Raw genomic sequence first — 19,495 nt, forward strand, 5'->3', positions numbered from 1 at the left:
CCTACTAATACATCCCAGAATGAAGTTCGATATTTTTGCAACAGTGTTACACTGTTGACTCATATTTAGCTTGTGCTCCACTATGACCCCCAGATCCCTTTCTGCAGTACTCCTTTCTAGGCAGTAATTTCCCATTTTGTATGTGTGCAACTGATTGTTCCTTCCCAAATGGAGTACTTTGCATTTGTCCTTATTGAATTTCATCCTATTTACTTCAGACCACTTCTCTAGTTTGTCCAGATCATTTGAATTATAATCTTATCCTCCAAAGCACTTGCAACCCTTTCCAGCTTGGTGTTGTCCATAAACTTTATAAGAGTACTCTCTCTACCATTATCTAAATCATTGATGAAGATATTGAACAGCATCAGACCCAGAACTGATCCCTGTGGGACCATACTCATTATGCCCTTCCAGCATGACTGTGAACCACTGATAAGTACTCTCTGGGAACAATTTTCCAACCAATTATGCACCCACCTTATGCAGTTTCTTCTAGGTTGTATTTCCCTAGTTTGTTTATGAGACGGTCATGTGAGACAGCATCAAAAGCCTTACTAAAGTCAAGATATACCACATCTACTTCTTCCCCTCTAGCCACAAGCCTTGTTACTCTGTCAAAGAAAGCTATTAGGTTGATTTGACACAATTTGTTCTTGACAAATCCATGCTGACTGTTACTTATCACCTTATTATCTTCTAGATGTTTGCAAATTGATTGCTTAATTATTTGCTCCGTTATCTTTCCTGGTACAGAAGTTAAGCTGGCTGGTTTGTAATTCCCCAGGTTGTCCTTATGTCCCTTTTTATAGATTGGCACTATATTTGCCCTTTTCCAGTCTTCTGGAATCTCACCCATCTGCCATGACTTTTCAAAGGTAAACTCTAGTGGCTTAGCTATCTCCTCAGTCAGCTCCTTGAGTATTCTAGGATGCATTTCATCAGGCCCTGGTGACTTGGAGACATTGAATATATTCAGTATGTTTTAAAACTGGCTAGTGCTTTGCATAGCTGGTGGCAGCATGCGAAGTATACATCTGTCCAGAGTTAACAACTTGGCTATAACAGAGTCACTGGGGCAAAAGTGGCAGACATCATGATTGGAACTCTGGGCTTCCATTTTATCTCATAGACGTGCTATCACGCATGACTTCACAGTAGTTGCATATGTTCAGATATATGATCAGCAATTGCTGGCATATGCTTTACTGTGTGAATAGAAAAAGGCCAGTTATCCGTACCAGAGAGTTTCATTTTACTTCTAGGTCCTGGGGCCAGTCCTGTAATATAATGTATGGCTTGTGGGGAAGGGCAGTTGTTTGTGGTGGCAGTCATGTGGGGTTTTTTTTGGTGGTGTTTTGTTTTGTTTTGTTTTTGCTGTGAGACAATGTCACATTTTACCAGGGGAAAAATCACAAGAATGTGCTGTCAGTGTAAAATTACAGCAAATTTTGCACGTGCTGCAGGGCAAATCAATCATGTTACATAAACAGAAACAGACCGTGAACATGTGCCATTCAGGATTTGATTGAATACAGTCTTTGCATCTTTGTAGTATTTATAGGACTTTCCTAATACAGGAAACAGCAGCAAGAAACTTATTTTTCCTGACAGAGTAGCATTTTCTTATTGTTTGGAAGAAAAGCACTGCACAAAGAAATGCGCATCTTACCAAGATAAAAACAGCTCCTATTATGTGCTTTTGTCAAATATTTAGGATGTTCTTTAAGTTACCTTGTAAAGTCTATAGAAGGAGCCATCTAGTGGTGCTGCATTTCCACTAAATTGCAAGATCATGGAACACTTTTAACTGCATAAATTATATAAATTGTTGATTAAAAAGGGGCGGTGAAGGAGGGAGTGCAAATATAAGGCCATATCTTCAGTTAGATTAAATCTGCATAGCTCTGCTGGCTTCAATTTTGATTTACACCATTGGGTGTTCTGGACCATGGTATTCATATCTCTCTTAATGTATATAGGTTAGGCTGCATCTCCAATGGCCGATTGATTTGCAGTGCTTTAGAATGTAAAACTATGATAAAGTACTGATTCTTGCATACTACAGGAATTAATATTCCCACTACCTAATTCTGGAAGGTGGTTAGCAATGAAGGTTTCTGCGCAGAGACCCGTAGCCCGCTGCTGAAAGACATAAATTAATTCTTAAGAGCTTTGTATCATTTAAAATTTTTTCAGCAGCTGGAAATCCTACTAAGAACACAATTCTTTTTGATACTTTCTTTAGTCAAAATGGTTGCAGGCATAATCTTCTACCTCTTGTCTATTGTTGACTGATTGGGTACATGCTGTAGAAACATAGTTGAAAGATGAGCTCATAGTTTATATGGGCTAGATTTTCAAAGTTAAGCATGCAAATGCACATGTACATTTGAGCATGCTTCTTAAGTAATGTGTGAAAATATACAATGGATGCAGACAAAGATAAAAAGTCGACATTTGGCACTTGAGACTGTTACAAAGTTACTCCCTGTTCTAAGAACAGGGGAAAACTATTTCTCTGATGCCATTGTATGTTATGGTTGGCAACTGCTGATTTTTTTTTTAAATGCTATTTAGTTTCATCATAGATTTTAATAACCTATCAGTTTATGAATCTCTCAGGTTATGAATATTTTGCATCTGTACTCATACACAGAATCTCCCTCTGGATATGTCTTCACTAGCAACGTTAAAGCGCTGCCACAGCTCCATAAAGTAGCAGTGTAGACAAGGCCTCTCTCTTTCTCTCTCTTTTCTTTCTTTCTTTATTGAGAGAGAGAGAGAATGTTTACATTTTATTTGAGATATTTTTATGAAACACTTTGATGAAGGTGATGGGAGATTGTACAGTTATATCCAGGAATGTATCTGTGAATATATATTTGCAGCAGAATTCAGATAAAACTGTTTTGAGTAACAAGCTTTGAGGCACAAAAATGTTTGTGATAATTTTTTAGTATTAACCCAATCAGTATTCTAGCGAGCAGTAATTCCATGCACTGCCCTGTGTACAGAATGTTCTTTCTCAAAGTAGGAATAATTTGAATGAAAAGGTGTTTCCTTGCTATATCACAGTGTCTTCACACAAATATGGAGGCCTTGGCTCTTACCACTAAATGCTTGCCAATTAGCTTCTCCATGAGTGTTTCACAGAGGAGACAAAATTGGTATGGAAGACTTCCACTCAAGGCTCCTTCTGTTGGGCATGGTTCTATGGTATATGCACATGGATATTTATATCAGAATTTAGTCCTTAGATTTGAAATGTAGAGTCCAAATTTGATGCTTGGAATGGTGAGGAAAAAACCTACAAAAATTTCTTTATAGAAGTACACCATCGCTATAGTTTACCCTCAATGCTTTTAAAGTATAAATGGGATACTTTGGGCCTGATCCTGCTTTTCTATATGTTATTGGCAAAGCTTCCATTGACTTAATTGGGAGCAAGATGAGGCCCTTTATCTACTAAACTACGAAAGCTAGCACCTGCCTGCCTTCAGGTGTTAAGTCTTCCTTCTGGTGATGAATTTATCATTTCATGGTTGCAAGAAAGGTATGTTCAGAATGTCACAAAGAAATGAATGTTTTAAATGGAATATAAAGGCTACAGAGTTCAAGTTTATAAGTTGAAATTTTCAGTGCAAAGCTTCATTTACTCTGTATATGTGTGTGTGTGTGTGTCTGTATCTGTGTGTCTGTGTTGCATCTTCAAGCAATAATAATAATGGAGTAGGGAAAAGAAGACATGTTTCTCCATATATGATAGTTGGAACGGAGCAGGAGTATCTATGGGGCCAATGACCAGCGGAGCCATATACAGTAACTTTATAAGAGAGTGGGAGTTGAGTACAGCTTCCCAAGGTCTACACTTGAAAGAGAAAATTATTCTACTTTCAATACTAGGGCTTACTTATAAGAATATTTGTGGATGTAGTCTGAATGTGATTAGGTCTCTACAACAGCAAAGAATAGCACCTTTTGCTATTGGCAGGAAAATATCCCACAGTCTCCTTCAATTTGTATCCTGTATAGTTAACATCAGTAGTGCTCTCTCTATTTATAACATGGCTTCAAGACCCTGGTATAACTTTCCGTCTATTGAGTGTTTCAGTTGATTTGCAAGTGCAAAGAGAGACAAAGAAGGGGCTGCCAACAAACAGACAGACATGCAAGAGATTAGAAAAAATGAATTTTCAAACAGAGAGCCCACTAAAACATACACCGTGGTATCATTTTAATGGGAAATGATTGGTTTCGAGAGGATGGTTCTCTGGGATAATTTTTTTTGCTGATGTGAAAAATTAGAGCGATCCCTGAGAAATAAAGTGTGCAGTTAGTCCAACATTATAAACATGGGCCAAGTAAAACCCTTCTTTGTACAGACAGCTTAAGACCAGGTGGTGTTGCATTCATTTATACCTTAGCATATTACCAGTGAATAGAATTTATAGTCAGCAGCTGTTTGAAGCCTTACTCTTCAGTTGCAGAGCGTGATTTTCCACTGCCTGGCAACTTGGTATAGAGCACTACAATCGCACGGGGTTGATCTAAGATATGCAACTTCAGCTACGTGAATAGCGTAGCTCAGGGTTTCTCAAACAGTGGTGGCCAGTAAGTCCCTTGGCCCGCGCCGCTTCTATCAGCTCCCATTGGCCCGGAGCAGCGATCCGTGGCCAGTGGGAGCCACGATTGGCCGGACCTGCGAACGGGGCAGGTAAACACACCAGCCCGGCCTGCCAGGGGCTTTCCCTACACAAACGGCAACCCCTGTTTATACCAGATGCGATAAATCAACCCCCACTGGATCGATCGCTGCCTGCCAATCCGGCGGGTAGTGTAGACAAGCCCTGAGTAGGGACTGCAGGATTGAGTGGAGTGGGGAGATAATCCTGATTAGGTAGCATTTGACACTCAAATCGCACAGATGTGAAGTGACTGCATGAAGGGCTGGAATTTAGAGGATCATGCCCATTGTTTGCCATCTGTCATGCATCGTTTTATTTTCCAACATTTCAAGTTTTCAGGTAGCACTGTTAATTGTTTTATTTATAGAATTTTTGCTTCAGTTAGTCTTCGCCCCTCAAGAATTTGTATTCCTGCAGATGCACAAAGTCCTGTATTGTAATGAGCTTACAGCATATCACTTGTTAGCCCATGTTGAAAAGAGTTAATGCAAGTCTTAGTTTTTATACATGTCTTTGATACATATTAGGCAAATTTCTCTTTTCAGATTCCAGGGGTAGAGCACACTATGGGGGGAAAATAGTTAAAGAAGTGAAAGACACAAGAGTAAACCTTTGTTTGCCTTCCTTTTTCTCTTGAGGTTTCATCACACCTGCCTACCAGCAGTATCTGTGTGCTAACACCCACTAACCCTGGAAGAGCTTCATTATTTAAACATTCAGGGCCAGAACCTCAACTGGTGTAAATCAACACAGCTCTTATAGACAGCTGCAGCAGCACAGGAGCCAGCAAACAGAGCTGTAAACAGGGGAGTTTCAGTGGGAGTTTGCAAGGGGAGTTTGCAGGGGAGACTAAGACAGCTAGGCAGAGGAATAGACAGGCTAGTGAAGGGAGTGGGTGGTGTTCTGCCAGTGTTCTGGTGCCTGTTGGGGGGTTGTTTTGCTGTAGGTGGTGGTGGTTTGCTTTGGTTTGTGTTTCCTGGACTAACAGGTTTCAGGTGGGAAGGCAGCAGTGGAAGACACAATGAGGATGACCAGATGTGGAAGCTGTGATGATCCTGGAGGGGGTACCTGAAAAGAGTTTCATCTGCATGAAGTGCTGCCTGATAGAGTTGATGGAAGAAAAGATCCAAGGATTGGAGATGCAGGTGGAAACTCTGGTGGGATTTAGAAGGGGGTTCAAGCAGATGATGGAGCAGAGACATGAGGAGGTTGAAGGGAAAAGCTCAGACTTGCAGATGGAAGCAGGACCAAAGAATTCTGAGGGGAGACTGCTGGGTGAGGAAAGTGGACGGTGGAAGCATGTGACTAAGAGAACCAGGCAGAGGAAAAGATGGGCTAGTGAAGGAGAAATAGAGCTCAGGAACAGGTTTGCGGAGTTGGAAAATGAAGAAGGGGCACAGCAGATGGTCGCTGAAGGTGAGAGGGCAAGGAAGAAGAGAAGAGCAGCTAGTCGTATAGGAAGAAGGGAAGAGTCAATGGAGATAACAGCAAATATGAGCCCCAGGGGGATACAGGATGGGTTGCGGAGGATTGCAAGGGACAATAGAAATCGAGGAGGAGTGAATAGAGCAGTGAAGTTCTGGAACAGCCTTCCAAGGGGAGCAGAGGGGGCAAAAGACATATCCGTCTTCAAGTCTAAGCTTGATAAGTTTATGGAGGGGATGGTATGATGGGATAGCCTAATTTTGGCAATTAATTGATCTTTGATTATTAGCAGGTAAATATGCCCAATGGCCTGTGATGGGATGTTAGATGGGGTGGGATCTGAGTTACCACAGAGAATTCTTTCCTGAGTGCTGGCTGGTGAGTCTTGCCCACATGCTCAGGGTTTAGCTGATCACCATGTTTGGGGTCAGGAAGGAATTTTCCTCCAGGGAAGGTTGGCAGAGGCCCTGGAGGTTTTTCACCTTCCTCTGCAGCGTGGGGCACGGGTCACTTGCTGGAAGATTCTCTGCATCTTGAGGTCTTTAAACCACGATTTGAGGACTTCAGTAACTCAGACATACGTTAGGGGTTTGTTACAGGAGTGGGTGGGTGAGATTCTGTGGCCTGCATTGTGCAGGAGGTCAGACTAGATGATCATAATGGTCCCTTCTGACCTTAAAGTCTGTGAGTCTATGAGTAAGATCAGTGGAGCTATGCTGATTTTACACCAGCTGAGGGGTTGGTCCTCAGAGTTGTATTTGTATTACAGTTCAAATCTGTACTTGAAATACAGATGGGCCCAAGCTACAAAGTTCAGCTCCTGATCCAAACATTACAAAAATCCAGGGATATTCAGGTCTGAGTTTAGATTCAGTCCTTTATAGATCATGGGGTAGTTGCAAAATTCAGAAACAGAAATACATTTCCCTAATCTCAGGATGGAAAGGGAGTATTCATCCAGGGGTTTGGTTCAGGCTGATTTGTAATCTTCAAGAAAAGAATTGCCACATATAAAGATTCCCAAAGACAAATGACATTGGCGATCCCATCCCTCTGTCCTTTCTTCCTTACCAACTTGCTATTTGCTGTAGAGATTAGGCCTTTTTAATGTAGAGCGTTCAGTGGGTTTTTTAATTTAGAGACAATCATTTAGAAACAAGATGGGATGTTGCCAAGATATACAGAAATACCTTATCCTGGAGTTGCCTTGAGAGACCTTTGAAAGACTTTAATGAAAAAGACAGATTTTTTTTCCCATCACTGGAACTAGGTATTTTGGCCCCAAGTGTTGAATGATGGAATGTTCCAATTATAGGCAAAAAGTGCTTTAAAGTGTATTTAAAATGAAAACTTACCTCAGGGATACTTTTGATTGCTGTAAAGTGGCTTCGCTGTAGGTTTACCTTCTGCATGCTGGTATTGTTGAAACTCAACAAATAAAGTTCTTGTTTGCTCTTTCACATTCCCCCCTGAAGTCCTCATTCTTAACTCCCTAAAGTTTAGAGCTACATATAGAGAATAAATTGGTGTGCATAGGGGGAGGGATGGTGAGGATTCATTTTGTTGGAATAGTTAGTATCATGTGTTTAAAAGTGTTGTTGGTTTCATCCCTTAACAATACAGGTAATGAGTGATAAAAATCCCACTGTTTACTTTCACAGATGTGTGCAACCAGTTCTGCTGCCAACTGGGTATTTCCTGCAATGTTGGTTTAGTAATTAGTGAATTTTCAAAGAGTTTTAGGTAGCAGTTTCAGAATGGATGGATAGTCTTGCAGGTAACGAATAGGGCTAAGGGTCATTTGTCCCCAGCTCTGCCACAGGCTTGTGTGATCATGAGCAAGTCATTTAACTGCCCTAAAATTCACTTTACTCATTTGTAAAATGGAACTAATAAGCCTAGGTCCTTAGCTGTGCCTGAACAACACCTGGTACTGCTGAGAAGTGAGGACAAAGGTGACTTTAACCTACCTTTGTACTTATCTAATTCCTACGCCTTGTGGGAGCTGGCCTGGGCTAGCCTTCTGCATAATTTAGAACAGCCTCAAAATGATTATTTCCCCATTTAGGCCACCTATATGTCTGCTGTACTAAGGAAGTGGCCCCTATAGGTCTTACCTATGCTCAGGAGTAACACTGACTCCTCCATATCACATCTACTTCCTTGTGTTGTACCCACAAGCGCCTCTCTGTGTTCCCACTTGCACCAGAACGTGCCATTTGATTTATTTATTTATGGCATGCAACAAGCACACTATATTTTGAATATGTCATCTGTAATGTGTAATATCTAGCTCAGTGTTCATTCTCCAGATCTTTGTAGCCTGGATAACGTAAGCCAGCCATGTAACTAATGTTTCACCGGTGATAACCTGATTTAACTGAGCTTTAAAACTTCTTAACTCTTTGTGCTTTTTTTAACTGTCTTTGTGCTTCGGTTTGATAAATGTGCCTTTTTTGTCAAAGCAGCTAAATGAAGTAGCCATCACTGCTGTTTAAACTCCGGACTAGAGGCAGTGGAAAATCCTCTGATAAGACTGGGAATAGTGAGTGACATTTCCTAAGATGGGTTTGGTTTTTTAAAAATTCAGATCCCACTACAGTGCAATCCATATCACAGAACAATTATTGCAGTTAGCATATTTGTGCCCGATCTGGAATTTGCTCTAAATATGCCTAAGGTCGAATGAGAATGGAGGACATTATTGTATTTAATTATTTCATGAGAATAAATAAGGATTCCAGCAACAGCTTAGAGGTAATGTAGCAGTAGAACAATTAGAGTTTCTGAGCTACTGCACAAACATACAAATGCAAGATCATTACAATAAGTACATTGAATATTTTGACTTATTTTATTTTAATGAGCATAACTGTCCTAAGGTTATAGTGATTGGTAAAAATAGAGGAAACATGACAACTATCAAACATATGAAATAACAGCCAATTTGTCAAAGCAGTATCAGTTCAATAGAGATGTCTTTGGTATAATGTTAATGAGCTTTACATGTTTTACATTTCTCTTGCTCTATTTCCTGCTTGCTTCTTTTCTTGTTGAGTCATGTGCTGGAGGCATGGTCTGAACACGGATTGGGAGCCGGTTACTGCTGAGGTCTAAGCCTGGCTTTGCTTTGATATTGAATCACTCTGTGTCCTTGGGCAAGTTGTTATCTCATTCCTCCCCCCCCCTACACCTCCACTCTGTAAAACAGGAATAATAATATACTTCCTCAGGGAAGAGGTGTAAGAAAGAATTAGCTAACATTTGTAAAGTGTTTTGACTATGAAACGTGATACATCAGTGCTAAGAATTATTACCATCATTCACTATTATTAGTGGATGTCGTCACTGACTCCGTTTTATTAGACCTACCAGAAGTGGCAAGAAAACTTGAAAAGAACCCTGCGCAAAAATCAGTACGTATTCCTGAAGCTAGTTTCATACCAATTTCCCACCACTTCCTCTGGCTGTTGGTAGCATTAATAAAGGGAGACATTGTCTGTTCTTGGGGCCTAAAAAATGTATTCCTCATCTACTAGCTTGAGGGCCTGTACTTATTATGGTGAGATATATCTACTCAGCCACACCCCCTGCATGCTGAAGGAATAAAGCAGCTGTGCTGTGTGTTTAAATAAAGTATTGTCAATCAACTTCCCATTTAATCAGTTTATTAAACATGGAACTAACTACTGTGGGGTCCCTCACTTTTGTCCTAGCTTTGTCTGCATTCACTCCACTTTTTCTTGTTTTCTTTCAAGGAATAGATTGTCTTTTCTCTCGGTGTTTGCTTCCTCTTGTCTCTTTAAACCTTTTATACCCCTTTTTTCCCCCTTCCCTCAATACCCCCTATAGTCTTTCTCTGACGTGCACAGTTCTCCCCTCTCTCATATGAATATATATATATCCTGTTTCTTAATCAAAGCACCCTGCTTCCTGGGAGAGATTTTCAAAGACACACAGGAGAGTTAGGTACGTAACTGCCATTGACTTTTCATGGGAGTTGGGCACCTCACTTCTTTATGCCTTTGAAAATCCGCTCACCCCCATCCATACAATATCTCTCCCTTGTGCCCATTCCATGCACACCCTCACCCACTCAGTGACTCATCTATCTGTCTCCGACACAGGTCTTGAAAAATGTTACATAGCTAGCAGTCAGCGGGCTAAACTGTGACAAGAGGCCCCACTGAGTAGGTAGCCACTGACTCTGTGGGTGTTCTGGGGTTCAAGAACCAATGTTAAAAAAAAAATGCTCAGCACTCACCAGCCACAGCTGTTTGGTGGCTGAGGGAGGCGCTTGGGGGAGGGAGGAGAGCAGTGAGCAGCAGGCGATGGCTTTGGCTGGGGGGTTGGAGTGGGGCAGGAAGAGGCCAAGTGAGGGCAGGGTCCTTGAGGGAGGGTGCAGAGCTGGGATGGGGCCTCAGGGCAGAGCAGGCGTGGAGCACCCCCAAGTTAAAATAAAACTCAGTGCCTATGGCCACATGTCCCCTCCGCATTTCCTCTCACTGCTACCCAGGCTGGATCACAGGCAGAAAGGAGCAGCAGGAAGGAGGCCACAACTGTTGGCAGAAGCAGATGCAGCAGCACAAGGAGATAAGGCTATTGCTGGCCTCAAGCTCCTTCAGCCCTCAGCAACCACTCTGTCATAAACTCCCACAGCCTCAGGCTCCTCATCCTCCGAGCCACTCCCTGGACAGCCTCCAGCTTCCCCTCAAGCTCCCACTCAAGCTTTCATGCACCTAGCTAACCTCCAGGCAGTCACTACTTTCTTTCAGATGCCCCCACTCAGCTGAGCACTCTGACAACCACCTAAATACCTTAGCACCCAGGTACCTTCCAGCAACCTCAGGCAGCCACCTACCCCAGTCTCCCCAGCACACAGTCACAGCTGCCACGTTTTCAGAAGCTCCCATATCCTATCACTGAAACTGGTTGGGATTGGGTGTGTTTGGCCATGAGCTGAAGTGTATCCAGATTATTTACCAATTTGCAAATTCGTCATTAAATAGCTTGCATAAATGTCAGCAATGGAGCTGTGCAGAATTTGGCAGCTGTGTTTTACTAACCAGCCTTATGTGAGAAAATGGATCTCTGAATGTAAATTAGTTTTTGCTACCCACAACACTTATTCACTTCTGGAGAATGTTTGTATGAATGTTGCAATTGATCATTAGGAAGAAGAAGAGAAACTAGCTGTGTCCTGCCAATTGTGAAGGGGAAACGCCCACCATACGTTGTAGAATGTCACTGAATTTGCTTAGTGTATAAGTCACACTTAGAGCTCTAAGGGACCGAATAATTTTATGGCCAACAATTGAAGTCAGTCACAGATTTAGGTGAGGACTGGTTTATGGGCAGGTTTGCATATTAATATGGAGTAATCAAAGATCGATACATAGGGTGTACGCTGATTTCTGGAAGTGGTTCCCCCATGTACAGTCAGCCAAGTTTGTTGTGTTTCCCTACCCACCTTTCCTGTGAATCATCAGGTATTGGCCAGAACTGGAGGCGGAAACTGAACTTGTTAAACAAATATGCTGATCTGGTGTGACAAATCTTTTGTTCCTCTTTCTAGAGATACTTGCAATATGGAACAGCAAAATATGGTTTTGGGGGGTAAATCGCATAAAAGTGCCTCATTTACAGGTATAGCAGTTCTTAGTGAGATTAATAAATATGTTTTGGAGACTATTGAGATTGGGACAGGAAGTGGAATAGCATCAGAAAAGAACTTCGGGGGTGGGAAATAGACATCTGGTGAGTACTGCCATGAGGCAGGCTCCTGAGCTGCCACAAGCGAGTAAACTTTTCACTCTAAGCTGCCACAAGCGAGTAAACTTTATTTCTCCTGTGACTCAGTCACTAAGGCTTGTAACAATCCGAAATGACAAAAAGGATGTGGTCTGCCTGGAGATTCTTCCTGCTGACCCTTATCACCTTCACCAAGAGCTGTCAGGAGCATAACATTGAGCCTGATGACAAAACAAAATGTAACCTAGGAATCTTCATTGGCAATCGCTGCTACACTAAAACAAGTTTCTATAGCAACGGGGGGTGAAATTATGAAGCAAATTGTTATTCTGTGCCTATTAGAAGAGCTAATAATTGATGACATCAAGAAGGCTGGGGTGTTAAATGCCTATTTTGCTTTAGTCTTCACTAAAAAGGTTAATGGTCACAAGATACTCAACACAATTAATATTAACAAGGGGGAAGGAACGCAAGCAAAGTTAGGGAAAGAACAAGTTAAAGAATATGTGGCCTGGTGAAATTCATCTTATGGCACTTAAGGAATTAGCTGAAACAATCTCAGAACTGTTAGCAGTTACCTTCAAGAACTCCTGGAGGCCAGGTGAGGTCCCAGAGGACAGGAGAAGGGCAAACACAGTATCTGCTTTTAAAAAGGAGAACAAAGAGGATGCAGGGAATTACAGACTAGTCAGCCTAACTTTGATATCTGGAAAGATACTGGAACAAATTATTTAACAATCAATTTGTAAGTACCTAGAGGATAATAGGGTTATAAGGAATAGATTTGTCAAGAACAAATCATGCCAAACCAACCTAAATTCCCTCTTTGTTAGGGTTACTGACCTAGTGGAGGGGGGGGGAGGGTCAATGGACATGATATATCTTGATTTTTAGTAAAACTTTTGACACAGTCTCACGTGACATTCTCATAAGCAAACTAGGGAAATGTGATCTAGATTAAATTATTGTAAAGTGGGTGATAAATTGGTTGAAAGACCATACTCAAAGAGTAGTTATCAATGGTTCACTGCCAAACTGGGAGGGTGTCCTGCACTGGGCATGTTTAATCTTGAGAAAAGAAGAGTGAGGAGGACCTGAAAACAGTCTTCAAATATGTTAAGGGCTGTTATAAAGACGATTGGGACCAAATGTTCTCCATGTCCATTGAAGGTAGGATGAGAAGTAATGGGTTTAATCTGTAGTAAAGGAGATTTAGATATTAGGAAAAGCTTTCTAACTAGAAGGGTAAATAAGTTCTGGAATAGGCTTCCCAGGGAGGTTATGGAATCACCATCATTGGAGGTTTTTAAGAACAGGTTGGACAAATACCTGACAGTGGTGGTCTAAATATACTTGGTCTTGCCTCAGCACAGAGGGTTGGATTTAACAACTTCTCAAGGTCCCTTCCAGCCCTACATTTCCGTGACTCTGTTCATGTTTCCGTGGGTGCATTGCTCTTCCTGGATAAAACATTTTTTTCAGTTTTAGCGGTGGTGATGTGTATAACTATGGCAATGTGATCTTTTTGGGGAGGAGGAATATTAAAGAGACAGTCAGTTCTTAGCCAAGTTTCCTTTTTGAACTACATAATTCATCAGGCTGTTGGAAAATTAATTAGATTCCTGTGCAGGGATGAGGGGTGTAATCTGAGCATCACTGACCACCCTTCACTCCACTCCTACACATTGCTTATTGTTTATATATAACCTTTACTTATTGGCTGCATTGCTGTGATGCTGTCAAGCACTAGTCAGTAGCAACTCTCAAATCAAGTATAATTTAAAAAATGAAAAGTTTTATAATTGCCATGTAGTGTCATATGAACATACGAGGGGCTGGACTATAGCATCTTTACTCACATCGAATAGTACTTTAGTCCATGAAGCTAATGGGACTACTCAAAGAGGAAATCACTACTGAGTGGTCCAGATTCTGGAGCACTGACTCATGCAAGTAGTCCCATTGAAGTGATTTGAAGCTACTCAAGGGCTTAACTCTGCTCCCTTTGAACACAGAGTTAGGATATTGATTTTAATGGGAGCAGCCTCAAGCCCCACAGGAATCAATGCTCAAAAACATGAGCCTCCCCATTCTGGCCCAGTGAGTGAGCATGGGGATCGCAGTCTAATGTGTATTTGTATTTTAATGTGTATGCCTTTTTTTTTAATTGACTTTACTCTTTAATGTAGAAGTTGCATGTAATGGGATTTAAAAAGTGTAGTAACCTGCATGTAACTTTCCCCCCCTTTTGTAGGATGGTTATTTTTCCCACCGGCCAAAAGAGAAAATGCGAACAGACAGCAATAATGAAAACTCTGTACCCAAGGACTTTGAAAATATTGATAACAGTAACTTTGCTCCCAGGACTCAGAGGCAAAAATACCAGCCTGAACTGGTGAAGAAGCCTCTTAGCAAGCAGAAGGAGCACTTGAAAAAGAAACTAGAGCAAGAAGGAAAGGTGAAGGAGAACTCACTCCTGGGGAAGAACTCCAATGAAGTGCTTCAGTTTGGCCATCATGCTGTAAAGAATAGCAGCAGCAGCAATTTGAAGGAGATTCACAGGTCTCCCAGACAACCTCATTTAAAAAGGAGTGGGAACAGCTCCCCTGAAATAAGATATGACCAGCCACCAAAATGTGAAATATCAGGCAAGGAGGCAATCTCAGCTCTGTCTCGGTCCAAATCCAAGCACTGTCGGCGGGAGATTGCAGAGATATACTGTCAACACAAGCAAGGAAAGCTGATGCCTGAGAAGGTGATGCGTTTGTGTCCTCTGGATGGTAAGTCAATACATGCTAGAGTGGAATATGCTACAACACCAAGTGGGGAGGAGGGGAATTTTATGCAATAACAGCCTCTTGACTCTGGTCCAGTAAAAATCAACATTATGCAGTAAAGTATAACGTTACTTTTCTGATTTGTGCCAAACAGCGAGTATCTAAAGATTTCTTTAACCGGGAACTGTGCAGAGAACACAAGATTCTTGTTAAGCTTATATTGAATGTTCTGCTTCAGTTTTCTTCCATTAGATTTTTCCCATGCAATTTTAACCAGTTTTCAAACGATGATGCTAGTTCTCTCAGGCAGCAGCAGTTACAGTGTTTCCTTCTAAAGTTCAAGAGGCATATTTGAGAGTGGATGTTCATTCATTCCATCCCATTATTCGACAAAGGAGATGCACGCTATGTGGGAAAAGTGGAGAGAACCACAGTGAACATTGGCACCTTCTGCCAGCCAACAAAAGGACAGCATTGCTGTTTCCTGCCAGGGGACAGAAAGCTGCCGGATGGAAACTGTTAACCTGGAGGCAGGAAAAGTAGGGTAAATAAGATAGTAAACAAAGTAGTTTGTGGCTCAGTTCTGTTTTTAGTGAAGTCTTGGTACAACAAATGTGGTTTTCAAAGCTTATTAGTTCCGAGTTTCAAATCCAAACCCGTAGCCAAAGACAAGGCTTTGTTTTATTGCTTTTTTTTTTAATGTGGGATCAGATTTGTGGCTTATTGCACACGGTTTTCCTTTGGTGTGGGTGTGGGTGTGTGCACTGTCCTTTTTATGCCCTTCAAAAAGAGCTCCTCTCATTTCACTATTTATTTAACTGTGAACTATCCATAGCTTAAAATGCATTCCTTCACTGCTGAATAGCTTGTGAGCATGAAACATTACTATTAGCAGCAGTGGTATTTGTACAGCACTGCTAAGGCTCCAGTCCTGCAATCAGCATTTCCCTGCTTGCGCAGGGTTAAGCACATGCTTAAGTTCTTTCCTGGATCAGAGCCTAAAATGTACTTTGGTGTTTTATAAGCAAATGAGAAAAGGCCTTGAAGAGGTACAAAGGGAGGGGTACAACTAAATCAAGTCTGGTGAATGGGATCTTTCACTGTGTGTCTGTGTTTCCATTTCTTCAATGTATTTGTTTTGGTGTTTGAGAGAGTTTTTTATAATTACTCTCTCACGTTGGGAGTCACCATCATGCTCACACTAGTGGGGGGGATCAATCTAAGATACGCAACTTCAGCTATGCTATTCACGTAGCTGAAGTCGAAGTATCTTAGTTTGACTTACCCTGGCCATCCTCATGGCAGCGAGTCAACTGCCGTTGCTCCCTCTTCGACGCTGCTTACTCCTCCTGCTGAGGTGGAGTACGGGCGTTGAGTCGCAGATCGATTTATCACGTCTAGACAAGACGCGATAAATCGATCCCTGATAGATCGATTACTACCCGCCGATCCGGCAGGTAGTATAGACGTACCCTAACACTCAGTATCGCTTTTCTGAGTGGCAGAGAATAGGAAAACAGGAGATGGGTTAACAGACATTGTGGAAGAATCAGGTTTTAAGGAGGTATTTGGAGGAAAGAGTGGAGGCATGGGAGACCGGGTGAGAGAGGAAGGTAAAATCAAAAGATAAAGAGAGAAGATCAAGCAGAACTCAACTTCAGTGGCAGGCTGAGTTATATTGAGCTCTGTCCCAAAATAGTTCAAGAAAGTGTCCTGGAATAACGTATTCAGACTAAGGAATCTCTCAGCACTCTGGTTACTGGTACTGTGTACCTGGCCCTTTCCTATGGATTAACTGTCCATGTCGACTCTGCTGACACACATTAACAGTTTGTTCATGCACTTTGTTCTAGTCCTGTTTCAAAGAGGTCTAGATCAAAATGCATTCATGCACTGTTAATGTGCGTCAGCGGGGTCCAGCCAGATAGTTAGTCTGCAGCAGGCAGTGGGGTTGATTCACACCTCAGCTTGACACACATTAAATGTTCGTGTAGAAATTAGAAATGTACATGATCGCCAATATAATGTGTCTCTGGGCAGCTATATCACAATCCGCAATAAAGTGTTAGGGTTACTCTGTTTGATATATTTTCTCTTTGCTGGCCTAATTGTTCCTGGGCACCTGGGGCTGTTCTATGTAAAGTAACAACAGTGAGATCGGTCATTGCAAATGTCTGTTGTTGTCATTTCCTCCTTTTCTTCCTTAAGATACACAATTTGGGTCGGACCTTGTGAGATAGTTGAGGGGGTCCAGCACCTTGCAACACACCCTACTGCAGCACTTGCCTGCTAATCTTTTCTCCTGGGACTTATTGTAACATTCCAGACCCCAGCGCAGCTTTAAACAGCCACCATTCTTAACATCAGCCTTCCCCAGAAATATTTCCTGATTCTATTTTTAAATATGGAATTTCCCATAAGTACCTCTGTCCAAGGGTCTGGACAAGCACCTTTCAGTCCCAGGCCAATAATTATTTTCTGTACTCAGTTGTCTCACAAATGGCAGCATATGACATAAAATCAAACCTTTTGTTTATTACACAGTATAATAAATGATAGAGGCAAGTTGACTGGTAAGTGATGAGACTAGGAAATAAGTCACTAAGGTTCCATCAGTTGGTAAGTCATTTGATCTGTTTTTATTTTTAAAATATGTGTGAATTCAGTAACAGCTGAGGCATGTTCCTGGACAGCTACCTGAAGAGACCAAAAAACAAAAAAACAATAAAAAAACCCAACAATCAACAGTTCCATAAATGAGGTGTGCAGGATATATATTAAAATATAAGGTGTAGACAGGCCATTGCCAGGAGTCTTCAGATTAGCAGGAATGTCCCTGGAGCTCTGTAAGATTGTCAGCAGAGAGGCCCCTTTTTTGAGAATGTCTTTACCTAGGCAGATGGATCCTAGTAGAAAATGTTGACTTTTCTTTGCCTCAAGGTTATTCCGTCCTGCCACACTGACAGCTGAAGTTAACTGTTTCAAACACTGCCACATTCTCCTTCAGTTAATGTTCTGTGTAGTTTCCCTTAGTCACGGGGGTAGAAAGAGCAGGCTTGGCAGTTTTGCAGTGGGGAAGTGATAGAGCAACAGCATAACCGATGAAATGCCAGATGCTAATGCGGAAGGTACAAGCAAACTGTGATGTAAGAGTCTTCTTAGGAATGGCAGAATTACTAGGCAGCTTCTCAGCTGGGAAGTCACACCCCTTTCAGAAGAGGAATTTTAGGGGTCAAGGAAAGACATTAGGAGTCAACAGCATGGCCGCTTGATGCCCTACAGGAGGCACTCAGCACACCTTGCAGGAGTAGGCCCTACTTAAATGTTCAACCCTTTCTCGTTAAAAAGGGAGCCTGTTTTTTTTTTAAAGTTGTAGTCCTTGTATTTTACAGCTACATTTCTAAGATACTTATCCACAAAAATGTAACTGTGCTGTGATTTAGTAGGCCAGTTGGATCAGACAACCCCTCCTTTTTATCCTAAACTGTATGTATTGTTGTGCCCTGATAAACAACTGCGCCATCCCTCAGAGGCGGAGGCTACATGAATCCAATATGTTCCTTAAAGGGGTGGTAAGCTTAATTAGGTAACATTTGTAGAGCACTAGCCCTGAGCTTTTGGAATGAAAGCACTATAGTGTTGGTATTACTGTTTTCTTGTGCGTAGCTCTTAATATTCTAAACATCAAGAAAGCTCTGTGCTGTGTGTCAGCACAAGTCAGCCATTCTGGGGATCAGTCTAGGCGTTCAGCATGCCAAGTGATGTATCCTTATGTTTGCATATGAAAAAGATTTGTTATCTGTTTACAAGAGAGCTGTGAACTTTAAATATTTATGCATTGGTCCAACTCATTCATTCATTATCTCAATGTATAAACTTGTTTAAAAGCTATGGGTTCCATTGAGATGTCATCTAGAGTGCAATTCCCTAGGATCCATTCATAGATGCATAGCTGTTCAAAGCTGCAGAATAGTTAACTGTGGCCATCAATCGTGGTATATGACGCCACTGAGCCAGACTGTCATAAATTCTAAGTGATACATTCACATCGGTGTTTGTCAAGAGGAGCAGTATTTTATAAACTTTTTTTCTTTGAAGTATTTTATTATGTCAAAAGGCAAGAAGTGTAGAAACTCAAATGGATTATGGAAAGGACTGTTTAAACTGACAGTGTCATTCGTTGCTACTTCTCTGAAACGAGTGTGTTCGCTCCATGAGAACCGGAAGAGAGAAGCTCCTTTTCCAGCTGTGTACGTTTACTAAGAGTATGATTGAAGCAGCAAAATAGAATATGAGACTTTACATGTCACCTGAATTGTTTAGCACTGTTAGTGTGCGTAGTTCTTTACAAATAGATTGTGTCCCTCGCTCAAGGAGTACAAGGAATGACGACAAACCGGGGGGGAAGGAGGGGGAATGTCAGAGGCTTCAACTATAATATTATGCTGTTGTGGAGGTCAGCGTAGCAGGCAGCTTGAGGGGCACACCACTTTGGTTTCGAAGTGTATGTTTTGAAAAGGAACTTGAAGGAGGAGAGGGTGGAAGTGTAGCGGGTGAAGTCTGGAAAGATGGATGAAGATGCAAGGGGTGACATGGATAAATGGGCAAATCTAGCACTGTATTGATTACAAAAGGGAAGCGGGAAAATTGCCGTTTTGGTAACCAGGAAAATTGTCTTTTTGATGGAACTAGCATGACAGTTTAGTTTACTCTTCAGTAGGGGAAACACGCAGAGCTGCAGTTTGTGCAAGATGGAGTAGCCTGCCTCCTCACTGTGGCCACTCAGACCTCTGTGCTGTGTGCCACCGCAGGCTATCAGCCCACTTACATTAGTTGTTCAAGGTGTCGTTTCTG

At 41.7% G+C, this 19,495-nt stretch overlaps 1 protein-coding gene across 4 annotated transcripts in view; it reads left to right on the forward strand.

Moving 5' to 3' along the window:
• The window catches only part of XYLT1 (xylosyltransferase 1), a 322,209-nt gene that overhangs the window by 150,027 nt on the left and 152,687 nt on the right, over positions 1-19,495 (forward strand). For 3 of the 4 annotated variants that reach the window (XM_039491355.1, XM_039491358.1, XM_039491359.1), the window contains one exon: positions 14,119-14,644. In XM_039491355.1, coding sequence (XP_039347289.1) covers positions 14,119-14,644 — 526 coding nt within the window. Of the gene's footprint in view, positions 1-5,809; positions 5,834-14,118; positions 14,645-19,495 lie in introns of those variants that run through there. The other variant, XM_039491356.1, reaches the window with a different exon arrangement.

Source organism: Mauremys reevesii, linkage group 10 (assembly GCF_016161935.1).
Source record: "Mauremys reevesii isolate NIE-2019 linkage group 10, ASM1616193v1, whole genome shotgun sequence".
Lineage (NCBI taxonomy): Eukaryota > Metazoa > Chordata > Testudines > Geoemydidae > Mauremys > Mauremys reevesii.